Consider the following 14,038-nt stretch of genomic DNA (forward strand, 5'->3'; position numbering starts at 1 on the left):
CTGTCACAAAACTAGTATTGAATATTTCATTAGTACACCAGGACGGACAATTTACTACATAGTAAGTTCTGTTAGAGTGAGCATGGGAGCCTGTGACAAGCACTCTGTACTTGTCCCAACCTGCTTGTTCCGGCATGGAAATGTGGCATCTTCTGAAGGAAAAGCAAATTACTAATCCCCCAAGAGCAATGGAATGAACTCAGCTGTCAGAGGTTTCTCAACTTCCAGAGGCTGACAGTTGTGTAACACTCACTGTCTAAACCTGTTCACTGCCTTTAAATTTTTCAATTAGACATCAGTGTGTAGAGGTGTATAAGTAATAGAGGTAAAACTGCATGTAACTGTGCACAAAACATAGGCTAATAGGTTAACAGGAAAAACGGCAGACGAAGAAGAAACAAAGTAGACTAATAAGCTAATAGGAAACAGGATGGAAGTAGAACCATCCCAGGAAGTTGTAAACTGGAATACTCCGTAAGCATGGTTACACGCCAGCCAGGCGTAACAAGAATAGTTTTGCGTGCAATAGTTTTACATTAGTGATCAGACCAAAATGTTAAATTCTCTAGGAAGTTCTTGGGATATCTGAAGACATATAAATCTAAGTTCAGAACAAACGAGTTGCTCTGTCTTACAGGGGAACTCTTCTTACCTACAGTAGTAAAACTCTTCTTTAAGAGGTTGCCATTCACTAGAAAATACTACAATAAACATAAAAAGTTCAAACATTCTAATTTCTTTCACTATCAGTGTAACATGAATCTACTTATATATGAATTCCTGACATCTTACCTGTACTGCATTATTCCTTATTTATTCATTGTATCACATAGATAAGATTTCAAGCAAAATTTAGTCTCGTTAAAGACTCTTTTCTCCAGGTACTATCAGACTGGAGAGAAAGGAAAGGGGAGGCAAACTCCTGAGAGCAGCAGGGGGATGTTGCCTGTAGAATAGAAAATACCCAAGCTTCTGAAGCAGTAAGAGATGTTTTCAGTGACCCAGCAAATAATGCAAGCAATGGGAGCAGCATAGGCCAATAATACACATTGTGCAAGCAGGACAGGGGGGAAAGACCCTCTTTTTCAAGGCTGAGCTACTCAGGAGGGTAGATTTTCTTTGAAATGTTTTACTTTCATTTATATTATTCATCAAATTTGAGTTTTCTCTGTTTAAAGAGTTACCTTATTCCAGTTTAATATTTCAAACTCTAGTACCACTGTTACTTTCCAAGATTTGTAGGCATGAGGCTCTTTCTTTTATGGTCATAGTCAAGAAAACTTGGGGCAATTACATCCAATCCTAGAAGCCTATCTGATACATGTACTGAAGAGGATAATATAGCATTACTAACTGCTTCTTTCTTCAGTGGGAACACATGTTCAGACTTTCAGCAGCCTGAGACAGTAACATCCAGAAGCTCCAGGTGCATCTGACCTGTGTTTGCATTAAATACACAGCTCATCCACAATCAAACTATGCATATTTCTACACCTCTGCCTGAGGATTTAAGAAAATGGAAATGTAGATGCCCCAAGCATGCATGCTTACATCAGATTACAGCATAGCTTCCATTTATATGGAATTGCATAAATCCCTGCTGTTATTTTCAGCTGCAAGAGAGAATATGTTTATAAGGCAAAGCCATCACCATACCAAGCTGAAAACTCACACAAACTAAGGTATGTATATGATTTATTTGTAACAGACCTCTTATATTAAATGCTACTGATCATCAAAAGAAAATATCTTTAATTCTAGACCTACTAATACCTATCAATACTCTATGAAACTGACATACGCTATCAAAACCCAACAAAAATCAACAAGGTCTGGACATGTACACAACTAGAATTTATTGCCATATCACCGGCATTTACAGTCATTTCTAGACAGGATTGGTGAAAGTAATTGTAAGTAAGGATAACAACTCTACTTCCAAAGGTAAATTCCTTTTCTACCTACTGTGAAAACATCAAAATCTGCAAACTCATTGTAACACAGAGCTAATATCACCTTATCTCAAAGAACTGAGAAAACTAATCCTTATCTTTGCTGCTTGTGAGACTCTCAAGCAGAGTGTTAACAAAAAGGCCAGAGGCAATGCAAACAATATTTAATGAGTAATTTTATATTCAGTGTAAGTGTGGATAGTAGGCAATAAGTAGTTAAACACAATGGACGAGTATTATTATTCATTATTATTATTTTATAATTATTAATGTTGATGAAAAAGGCAATGTTTGCCTGCTAAAGGAAAAAGGCATCATTTAAAGATCATAATTAGTAATCTTGTAATAGAAGACCCCCAGTGCCTGTATACAAGCTATAGAAGTTTGGTACCTGGCTGTAGGAGGGAGACAGTGAAGAGATTTGCATGTACTTAAGTCATTTTTATTGAAACCTATCATGGGTAAATTGTACTTAAAGCAGAATATATGTAGCATGCTGCAGACAGGAACCACGTCTTCCATGCAAACCCAGTAATCACTTGCCTCCCCACCCTAGAGAGTTTAATGTCACTGAAGACAATAACCTAATACAATACATGGGTATCTATGATTTTCCTTGTGCCTCTTCCCTCATCCTTATGACAGCTAGGGAGCATTTGGACTACATAATATATAATAAAACACTTTCTTTATCTGCACCTATTGGAAGACTAGGGAACATCATAAAGCAGGTTTACATTGCCCCTAAGATTGATGTGGAAACATCCACACAATCACTCTTTCTAAAAAGGTGGGAGGGAAGAGTGAGTAGTGACATTTCATTGAACTGTTAAAAGCCATGAAACCTTCCACTTTGTTACAGTGTGTTGTCATTTATGGTTTACATTAAGACAGCATACTTAATCACTCAAGATTTTACAGTTGCTATTTTCCTACCAGCATGCTATTTCTCCGCTTTTCTTCAAGCTTAAGATTGCTCTATCACTTTAATATATTTCACACTTCAGTAATAAAATCACTTGAGACCAAGTGATATAATAAGAAACTCAAGTAGGCTTTCAGCTTTGAAGATCTGGGCTTAAATTACACTTCTATCAAATGCAAGCCCCCAGTGAGCACGGCTTTATTTTTACCCAGCCATCAAACAAATACTACATCTGTATTAGCAGTTCAGGTTTGGAGAAGTACTGCAGTTCTGAAGTAAATCACCTGGCTGTCCCTAGTAGTTACAAAAAGCAGTTTTGGTCCATGCCAGAAGAATTCTTCTTAGAAGATACTACAACAGAAATTCCTCCCCAAAAGCTCAAAAGAGGAATTTCAAACCTTCCTGGGTTGAACAACAACTGGGTCTCACCAGTGTCAAGTCTTTCAATGCAAGCTAAACACAAAAAGATTCTTCAAATACCGAGAGCTCCTGAAACATCCTGAAGTGCATCTCATGGTGTAAAAAGAGCCATGTCACATATGCATTCCTCTAAAGCAAAGGCAGCAAGTTGCCTTATGCTCTTCAGCTTCTCCACTGTGTCATTTTTCTAAGACTACTAAAGAAAGTACTCCTTGCTTCTTCCCCCATCCCTTGATCAGCCTTTTCACTCTTCTATTACTCTTCTTAATTATTGTTTCCTCCTTTTCCTACTGCTGCAAAAGCTTCCCCAGCAGATGCACCACTCTGCTAATGTCAAGCCTGCTGCCAAGTGGGAGAGGAGTGACAAGTGATGCTGCATTCGTTTCAAGCAGATGAAAACCATCTTCTTGAAGAGGTGGGACAACCATGCTTCAGAGGTGGCATGGTGCATGTGCCCCTACCACAGAGATCTTGAACAGATCATCAGGGGAGGGGAGAGCACTCTGCCAAGCCCACTGCTCATGAGGACATCCACGCCCTTGGTCCCAGGATCAGCAGTCTGGGAATAAAGTCCAGGGAAAAGCATGGCAATGGTGCTGCACATGTCTACATGCCTGCAACCCCTAGAGGACCCTCGCGAAACAACACGCAGGAACATCCCCTTGGCCCACTCTCTGCCACTGCAGGCAATGGGAACTGCAAAACTAGTTCAGATGCCTGCCTGAGTAAGTCTGTCTACTTCTTTCCTGCACGTGTATTGAGCGTGGGACTGTGTTTAGGAGGTTTCTGGTAGAATTAGAGCACTGGTCGCAGAGCTATGGAAAGGTGGTGTAGGTCTCTGGGTCGACTGTGAGAGCTGCTGCACCTTGAGAGAGGATTCCCCAGGGGCCGTGAGCTGTGAGGGAAGTTCTGTGGAGCAACAAGCTCCGTCAGAGACCATCTGCCCCATCCCAGCTCTGCGTGTGTGCCAGGCACAGTCCTGGCAACTGCATAAGCTGTGGACATGGCGTGCCTTGATAACACAGCCTCCCTAGGCTTCTGCACAAAACCCCAACCACACTGTCTCAAATGCAGCGTATAAAGGACCTACTCAGTGGTGGTAGTGGTGCTGGTACACTCTTCCACAAATAACAAGACAAAATATAAATCAGAATGATTTATATTTCTTTCTCACGCAGCCAGACAGCTGCTGGGATTGCAGTTAGTTACAGTAATTTCTCCTTCCTTCTTTCAGATGCCAAGAAGTTCTTTGGATTGAGAGGAAGCTGGGGATTTTTGGGAAAGGCCATTTTCCTTCCTGGTTTGGGAGATCGGCTGTGGACTGTGCGTCTCCAAGGAGGGACTGGGATGAGATGGGGATTCTGTAATACTTATCAACTTGGCACGGATTTAATGTTTGATCAGAAGTGATGCCATGGCATTCACTCCGCAGAAGAGATGGGTTCCAGACAACCATTTGCCTCAGAAGGAATTTCTGGTACTTGTGAAGGATAGCCCATAGTGTTCTGCACAACTCCTACAGCACCTATGTTCCCCTAAAAGGCCATTATTTGTACAACATCCACTTGGAGTGGGGACAGAAATCAGCAGTGAGACAGATGAAGGGTGAGCATCGCAGTTCCTACAGTAATCCACAAGTCAAAGAAGCAAAGATTTGTGGGATAGTTATGTTCAGATGGCTTTGAAGTGAGCTATGGGACATTCAGTTCAGAGGATGAAACTAAACCTAGTCCAAAGTAAAACTCACAAACCACATATAGTGGAAATGTCAGGAGCCTCAGCAGTTAATTCAGCATGGCTTTGCTTCACTCATCTGCCCAGGCTGCACCAAATTAAACATTACTGTAGGTATCGCTGACATTGACATGCTGCAGTATAACTATCTTGAGTCAGGGGAGATCAAGTTCCAGCTGCTTCTTCAGACTTTTACAGTGTCATTTGGAAGTCTTTTGTGTGGAATGTGAAAAACCCAAGACACCACTCTTTGGAAATTCCTCATTAGTCTCATCCTTTGAAGAATACTAATATTGATATTTTTGAAGAGCTACCCCAGTGACATCGCAGTTAAATCTTTCTAGGACATGCACTGAAGAATGCCATTTGCAATTTAAATAAGATAAGGAAAACCAGCATTAAAGAAGTCTAATACATAGTTTTATCAAGATAATGTTGCTTTACCAGACAAAGAAGATAAAAAGTTGGGCTGTCAGTCTCAGTAGGATTTTCTGTCTGTATTCTAGTTTTGATTCTAAAGCAACTCTAAGAAAAAATATCTTGAAATTAAAGTCACTATTTCTAGTTAAGAAGGATTTGGTCATTTTTCAAGGCAGAAGGCAAAGAAAGAAGATGGAGCAAAGCATGAAGAATGAGAAAGACTACTTGAAACAAAACAATCAGTCACATACAGGAGATTATGAGCAGAGCAAGACAGATACACATATAAATCCAAACTGACAATGGCTAACACAGCTATTTTGGAAGAAGATGCTTTTAGGGTGGTTAATTATGGAAAAAACCTTCCTACAGAAGAAATTACATCCTAGCCCATCGTTGATAACCTGAAGCCCTTCTTTCTCATCCATATTTTTGTAACATTCTGTGCTGTCAGAGGCTTGCGGGGGTGTTGGTTTTACTAATCCTATCACATTATTGCACTCAGAAATTATTTATTACGGCACTGAATTCAACATATTAACTGTGCATTGTTATTGAAAAGAATCACAGAGATAAATCCTACTGCTTTCGTGTACATGATCTATCAAGCGTCAACAACTGCAAATAATATGACTCTCAAATCCTTGAGATTTCTTTTCAGCAAGTGAGGCATTCTAGAGAATACACCCGATGATGTAAACAGAAGGGTTTTTTCACCTACCTAACAACCTTTGCCTTAACTTGAAAATGGTAGTATTTTCCAAAACAATCAGAAAATTTGTTTTTAAACAAACAGAAGCCATTGCTCCTTACTTCTTCCAAGTATCTTTATATTTCCCTAATACTACACAGATTCAGTAATATTTATAACAGAATTTGTGTCTCCCTTATCTTTTCCTGCCATCTCACTACTGGAATTAGAGAATCTCCCAAGGCATACTCAAAACTTTGACCCACATCCCCATTTCACTGGCTTCAGTGAAAGGCCTAAACAGGCATCAGTAAAGAAAAAAGTCCAATCAGTACATTCTGGAAGACTGTTGTCTTAAATTTGCCAAATTCCTCCTCTCTGCATTTGGAAGATTTCACCTGTAACAACATATAACTAACACGCCTAAAATGCAACTGTATGTACTACGTACAACTTCACTTTAACTGTAATTCTCAAGACTTTCCAAGTGTGAAGACAGTATAGTTGTACAGAGTATCAACACAAACTGATCTTGCCATTATTTACATCAATAAAGAATTGCTGAAATTGTCCTGCAATACTTCTGTTCCAGTTCTGCCAAAAAAAAAGTTTCCCAAAGGTTGGGCATTAAACATCAGCAAGCTTCCAACATTTATCTCAATTATTTATAGTTCAGTGGTGCTTAACTTCAAAATTGCAGCATCACTGTAGCTCTTAGATCTGAACAGCAATGCAACAAGTAAAAAGGATAGCAATAATTTGAAAACAACAGGCTTCCCGAGTACATAGGTCAAGCTATCCCACCCTCCCTAAGGAGCCTTATTATCTCCAACCAAGCAGCTATGTCATTTTTTTCATCCTCACCATGCGTTTGATCCTGGAACAAACGATCCAACCTGCTACAAAACTCTGCATCTTCCCATCCTGTGACCCACAGTTATCCTACATAACCTCTGGTGAATCCATCTATAAACTCCACTTTTATTACCAAAAGCCAGAAGGAGTTCCACCACTTCAAGTGCTGATGTCTTGTAGAGACATTTGGAACAGGCAGGATGTCTCTGAAAAGGCATCCTCATTACAGTATCAGCTTACTGGCCAGACAGACTACTAAACATCTGTTGGACGTGGACAGTCCAAACAACAGTCTGCACACAAATACACACTGTCAGGCTATTTTGAATTGGGAAAGGAACTCGGGAAAGAAGGCAAAAGGCTCTTTTCCCCACCAGGAGGTTCATCAACTTTGGTCATGTGCCTGATCTGCACTCATACTGATCTATAATGAAACATGCAGAGCACTGAAAGTCTCTTTCAAAATGGCAGGATATAGTACTTTTAGCTTACGCTGAGCAGACTGAGAACACAGCGACAAGCAGTGAGCCAAACATCATCACCCATGCTCCACAGTGGTTTGGTAGGCCTTTTCTCAAAGTTTCTCCTAGACCCTACAAGATCTATGATACAAAATAGACCAGCCCATGTCTTTACCATTTTCAGCAAATCTCTTTGTGAATACCTTTGCTATCGGGTGTCCAATACTTACCAAGTATTGGTTTACTTGGTTTACTTGGTAAACCAAGTTAAATTTATTCCACAGAATGGACTAGACAGCTTCAACAGACAAGATAATAATCTCAAATCCTGCCTTTCACTTATATTCCCTTTTGATTAAGGAGAAGAGGAAACCGTAGAGAATTCAGAAACAGTATTTAGATAGGACTCAGCTACCAGCAAGATTATAATGAACTTCTGAATGAGTTCTGCTACATACCCCCAGAAAACTTAAACCAGTTCTTCCATTCCGTTTGGTAATGCTGCTGTAAGAGGAAATGTAGAGGAAAGGATGTGTATGTCAACTAGCAAAACTTTCTCATTCTGCACAAATCTGCCATATCCTAAAACATTTAATATACTTATAGAGAATGCAGGTACACAAACTTAGGAGACTTAATACCAACATCAAACTTAAAAAGCAAAACAAAGGCTACTTTTCAAGTGCTTTTCAGAGGAAATTTCTATAGAGACAGTCCACTTAAGATGATTTACATCAAAATGTTGTATTACTTCATTAAAATAAAAAGTATTTTTATATGTATGTGTAAATTGATTTCATATATACATATATATTTTGTGTATATATTATGTATAAATTATATTTATATATGGCGCATGACAAAATTGTATATATAATTATAATTTTATATTGTATAATATATAAATATTTGTATATAAATATGTATTTTATATAGATCACCTATAAAATATGTATCTATAAAATATGTATGAATATAAATATTAGAGATATATTTTAATATATTATATATATTTTATATATATATAAAAGAATAAATAAAATTACATAATGAGCTGGGCCCTTTTAAAGTCTCCTGATTTCTTAAAACACTGAAGCTAGTTGTTCTAGCTCCAACATACTGCATGGTAACTTCTAAGCTCTTTTTCGGACTTGGTAAATCAACAGAAAACTAGTGAGGAGTTTATGTTTTCTATATTTTCCTTAAAAGGTAGAGTGCAGTACAGGTTTATCACTTTTTGTAGCTGTATGACTTCTCTTTTCCTGCAACAGTGGAATAAAACCCTCACAAACTGAATTACTGTATTGTGAGCCTCATTTCACATTTTAAACTGCAGGTTCACATTACTCCAGACACTACGTGCATGTCTGAAGTAGAGCGAGTGTGTTCCATTCATTGTAACGCATCTTGCACATTGAAACACATTAAGGAAGAATATGAGTCTGGCTCCAGCATTTCTTTGCACTCAGCATTAAGTGCAACTGCTACATGTAACTGGAAGAAAAAAGCCAGCTAAACAGAGGAGCAGCGTGAGGGCAAACCACCAGCTGATGGCTGTGAGAGTGGAGAACCTTGAACAGGGCAGACTGCAAACACCCATGGTGGCAACAACCCGTGGCCAGGCACCGAGTAAATCTGAATGGGCTGATGCAGAACTGGGTATTCACGACCCCAGCTGGGGGTAAGCTACCTCAGCTGACAGGGAAGTCGAAATCCACAGACTTTCCAGACAGAAAACTAGTGTGGGGCCACCAGTAGCCCCACTACAGCCTACAACAGGGCAGGTGATGCAGCTCTCTTTAGAGCTCCTCCCTGTCAAATTTCAACACTCAGTTATGTGCAGCAATAGCCAAGGTACGTATCTTCATTTCTACCAGAACTGTATTTTTGTTCATCATAGCAACTGTCAAGTGACTTGACTAATTTGCTTTACCTTTTAAATATGAAATAAGAACTGTTAGGAGGGGGAAAAAAGAAATCCAATAGAGAAAAGTTCAAAGTTTAACCAACCAGGAAAAAAACTGTTAAACTGCAGAAGAAAAAGAAGAATTAGAGGAAGATCAAAACCTCTTAGATGCAGTATAATTGGGTACAGGTATTGAAGCTTATCAATCAATACTGAGCACAGCAAAAGGAATAAACTAGCAAGGTAGACCATTTCTACCTCTCTAGTATCTACCTGCTGTCCAATGTTTATTGGCCATTTTCAGTAACAAGGTTATTTTCAAACATACCTGTTCAAGAAGTTCTTTATATGTTATTTTCTCTTTGGTATTTGTTACAGGACTGTCATAAATAATGGCAATTTGGTCTCCTCTTCCATTCTCAACATGACGATCTACAGCATTGTAACAGATATTCAGCTCTCCACCTACAAACCTAAAAAAGAAGTTAGAAGTACATAACAGCCAGCCTTCCAAACTAAGACAACTATTTTTTTGCATTTTTTTTTAAGGAATGAGAGCATTCAATTAAAATATAGCTCATAAAACATTATACTCAGTTCAGGAAGTCATTTTTCAATCTGTAACCTCACAATTTACTCAAAAAGCTAAATAAGCCTATTAGAGAAAATAGTGGAAGTCCTGTACCTTAATTTACTTAACTAAGAATCTGCTAAACGTGGTCTTGATTAACTTACTTTGCAGCAATCATTCTGATTTTTATAGCTAAGGTTTCACAGAAAAAGCATACATTCACATAAAATAATCTGACATTATGAAAATGTTTTATTACACTACTTTGTATTGGCATGCACACATATCTTTTTTAGGAAGAACAGGTTCAGGACTCAAAATATTCTTATTCATCTCTTGGCAATAATAGTTACGCATACAAGCATCTCTATCTAAATGAAACTGACCCCGACAGTTATAAAATCTTATAAATTTGTCTGACATTCATAATGCATTTGACATTACTGTGTTTTACATCAGAGACTCAAAATCTCCTGTAAAGCGATGTGATTCATAGCCTCTTCAACAGCCAGACATTTACAGAAAATTCTCATCTTCTAATTAAAGAACACTTCACAAACTCAGGCTTCATTTTTATTGTCGTTTTACTCAGAAAAAGAAAATTCAAATGCAGCATAACCCTCAAGTCAGAAAATACAGAAGACAGCAGATACAAAGATGACTCTACTAACTGAACGATGACACAGAATCTAAAAATTAAAGTTCACTCTAAATAATGCTCTTTGTGTTTGTTTTTCTATCTGCACGTATCTCTCTACAGCAAAAAGAAGAGCAACACACAAAAAACCCACACTTGAGAGTTTCCAAAAAGTTCTATGGGGACACTCACTGTAATAAAGTGATATTGTTACAATGTAACTAGAAATAAAAACAGATGGCCTAAAGTAACCACTACTAGTTAAAAGAGTATTTCCTTCTTCACCTTTCCTGTCTAGTAAAGGACTGCTCTAAATTAGGATATTTGATATATTATTCGTATATCCATATGCACAGATGCCATAGGATAGTCTTTATTGTCAAAGAATGGCAATTATTAAACCAAAAGCAGTTACGATGTTTAGGATGCAGCAATCTTCTGTTGTGACTCCTTTACAATGCTATTAATAAGGAGAAAGTAGGGGACCAGGAAAGTAACAAACACATTCTGTACTACAAACCCCTTCCCATAAAAGAAGAACTGTATTAACAATAAAGGATTGGGAGTTGTTTCATGTAATATGAAGAAACTCTGTATTACTGTCATAAAAGTTGTGTAGGATTCAGGTCATCCATTGATTTTTACCTCAAATCACTGTAGGATGATATGAACAAGGGAACAAGAGAGCGCAGTACCTGAGCTACTATGCATAGCCACTTAAGAACAGTCAAAACATGAGCAAGTACCGGAGCTTGGATTCTTCTAAAGATACATGGCAACCCCAACACTGCCACATAAATTTTTAACAATCGCTTGCGAACAAGTATGTGAAAAAGATGTGACTGCAAGTTGAAACAAAAAACAAGACTATCTGGACAGTGTGATGAGAGCTTTACTACCCCATTCAGAAGGAGGGAGGCTCTTACAGGATCAGAGAAGCAGAGATGCACCTACCATGACCACAATTGCAAGACTTTCACTTCTCTACTGTCACCCAAGGACATGTTCAAATACCTCATTCTGGCTGACAGATAAAAAGCTGCCTGGCTTTGAAAAGCTGCCCTGTCCTCCTGCAAACTTCTGTCGATTCAACGATTCCCAAGGAGATGAATACCCGTGAGGAACTTTGATTTGCTTGAAGAAGCTTTAGTTGGAAAGAAACAGCAGCATGAAACCAGGACCCAGTCTTGGAATAAGGACCTCAATGAGATGCTCCTATTTAAAACAGAGCTCTAGAATCAAAAAGAAAATATTCCAATAGACTACAGAAAGATCAGAGGTGGATCTGCAGGATGTTTGTAAAAGCTGCCAGTAAGTCTTGCCATAATAAGTAGGACTGTAAAATGCTAATCTGTTGCTAACCAGACAATTATCTCAGTGCAGCTTACCAAAGGAAGCCAAGCCTGAAGAACCTTTTCTTAGGCTGTGTTCCTAATGCTGAGAAATTAGTAACACTCAACAAACAGAGCAGAGGAAAAGTAAAACAAATAAAAAGAGTCAACAGTAACAACTCTAATACATAAAAGAAACTGGATTCAGTTCACCAGCAGTCTCTTTGAAGAGCTCCTCTACCATCCACTGGTGCTATGGTGGAAAAAAATGACAGGGTTCTTCCTGTCGAAAGTCCCAGCAGAATTTAAAACTGGTTATAGTATCGAAACAGATTCCTTCACAGCAACATTTTAAACCAATATTCTGGCAATATCTACCTATCCTTTTGATAAGCCTTTTTTCCCATACATCCCATACAACCTTTGATAATCCACATTACGCATAATTTAGATCTAATATGGCATCTTTTTAATAATTTGAGTGTGGTTACCCCCTTGAGCCTCTTTAAAGCTGCCTATAGCAGTCACCTAGGAATTACTGCCTCTTCGTGACCGGGGCTCAGCACCTCCCGTCTCACCCCAGCCCTGAGGTCTCAGAGAGTTTCTGTTGTTTCACAAACAGGAATCTCAAGCACATGCACTTACCTCTTTAATCATACTTTAAAATGACTACTCTATCAACCTTTCAGGAGTAGGAGATGGCACGTAAGCGCTCATCTTCTGTTCATGTTTTACTCTTGACAAGTCAGTTAGGTCTTCCATAGCGGAACTCCCGTTCCATACAGCTTAACATCTACCATCTACGGCCTGGAAATTTTTTTTACTGCATTCAGCATTTTCTTGGATGTGACAACAGCCTACTTGCTAGTAATGTAATAAGTATAGTAGTGAAGAAGGCAACAAATAATTATGTCTTAATTCCATTCACTCAAATATTCAAAACTTATGCTTTAATTTCCAGCACTATCTGCTATCTTAAGAACCAAAGTAGCTGTATTTGGAGGAACTTTTTAGTCTTCATTCAACGGCTCAGAAGGCAAGTTAGTTAAGAATAAAAAAAGAAAGAAGGTAAAGGTTCTGAATAAAGCTGGCATGCATATATGCAAAAGAAAAAACTACATTAAAATTATTTTGCATCATAACTGTAAAAAAGGCATATTGCTAAAATCCTTTTATGCCATGCAGGGTACATATAGTTCTCCTAGCCAGGTTCCCAGGAATCAACTGGATATTTTTTTTTTAATTTTTCTAGACAAAGTGAGAACAGAAGCTGAATAAAGTGTTAGACAAAAACACGACAATATTAGATATTTTGAGATAATTATGTTAATTGATCCAGCCACATTTTTAAAAAGTGTAAGCAACATTCACATAGCAATCTGTGCAACGTTCCTAAAGTTCGAAATTGATTTTATATTGCGCTTATATCTTCGAACCAGAGAAAAAACATAACTTGCAAAATTGCCCTCTGCCTGCATGCATTAGGAAAAACTGTTTCTATCATTCCTAAAGAAATACTTGCTTAACCTTTCTAACTGGGATTCCACAACATCCCACAATAATCTGTTCAAGTGTTTCACTACTTTTAGCATTAAAAAGATTTTTCTTTCTAACGTCTAAAATCTGTGTCTCCCTTGTTGCAATTTAAGGCTTCTAGTTTTGACCTCTTCAAAGCCAACTCAGAAAAGTTTTTCCTTCAGCTTTGTAGCCAAATTCTCTGTAGCCAAATTTTACATGTTTTAAAACTTACATCTCCTTTTTGACTTCTACACCAAACAATTCCAATTTCTTCATCCTTTTCTTGACCAATCATACTTTTTTGCTCTTCTCCTTAGTTTTGATGTGAGCAAAAACAGATGATGTTTTGCACCGTACCAGCCACTGATGCAGGTTAGAACAGTCAATGGTACCTGGGATTACTGCTTCAACAAAACAGCCAGGGGATGGTGACACTGATCACATACCTTTTGGAAATCATTTTGCATCCCACTGACATAATACTGGTATTTCCAATGGCAGAGACTAAAGAAAATGCACTAGGGCATGCTGCACGTTTCTTTCATGCTCTTACAGTATTTAGAGAGGATGAATTGGCATTTGGCTTATAGCTACATTTTAAATACGTTAACTGCCTC

At 38.2% G+C, this 14,038-nt stretch overlaps 1 protein-coding gene across 1 annotated transcript in view; it reads right to left on the minus strand.

Moving 5' to 3' along the window:
* Positions 1 to 12,665, minus strand: part of ACSS3 (acyl-CoA synthetase short-chain family member 3) — an 85,509-nt gene extending 72,844 nt beyond the window's left edge. Inside the window, exons 1-2 of the mRNA XM_009327655.1 lie at positions 12,586 to 12,665; positions 9,693 to 9,837 (exon numbers count right to left, since the gene is read on the minus strand). Coding sequence (XP_009325930.1) covers positions 9,693 to 9,837; positions 12,586 to 12,665 — 225 coding nt within the window. The remainder of the gene's footprint in view (positions 1 to 9,692; positions 9,838 to 12,585) is intronic.
* Between the last annotated feature and the right edge of the window lie 1,373 nt (positions 12,666 to 14,038).

This window comes from Pygoscelis adeliae, unplaced genomic scaffold, assembly GCF_000699105.1.
Source record: "Pygoscelis adeliae isolate BGI_AS28 unplaced genomic scaffold, ASM69910v1 Scaffold113, whole genome shotgun sequence".
Classification (NCBI taxonomy): domain Eukaryota; kingdom Metazoa; phylum Chordata; class Aves; order Sphenisciformes; family Spheniscidae; genus Pygoscelis; species Pygoscelis adeliae.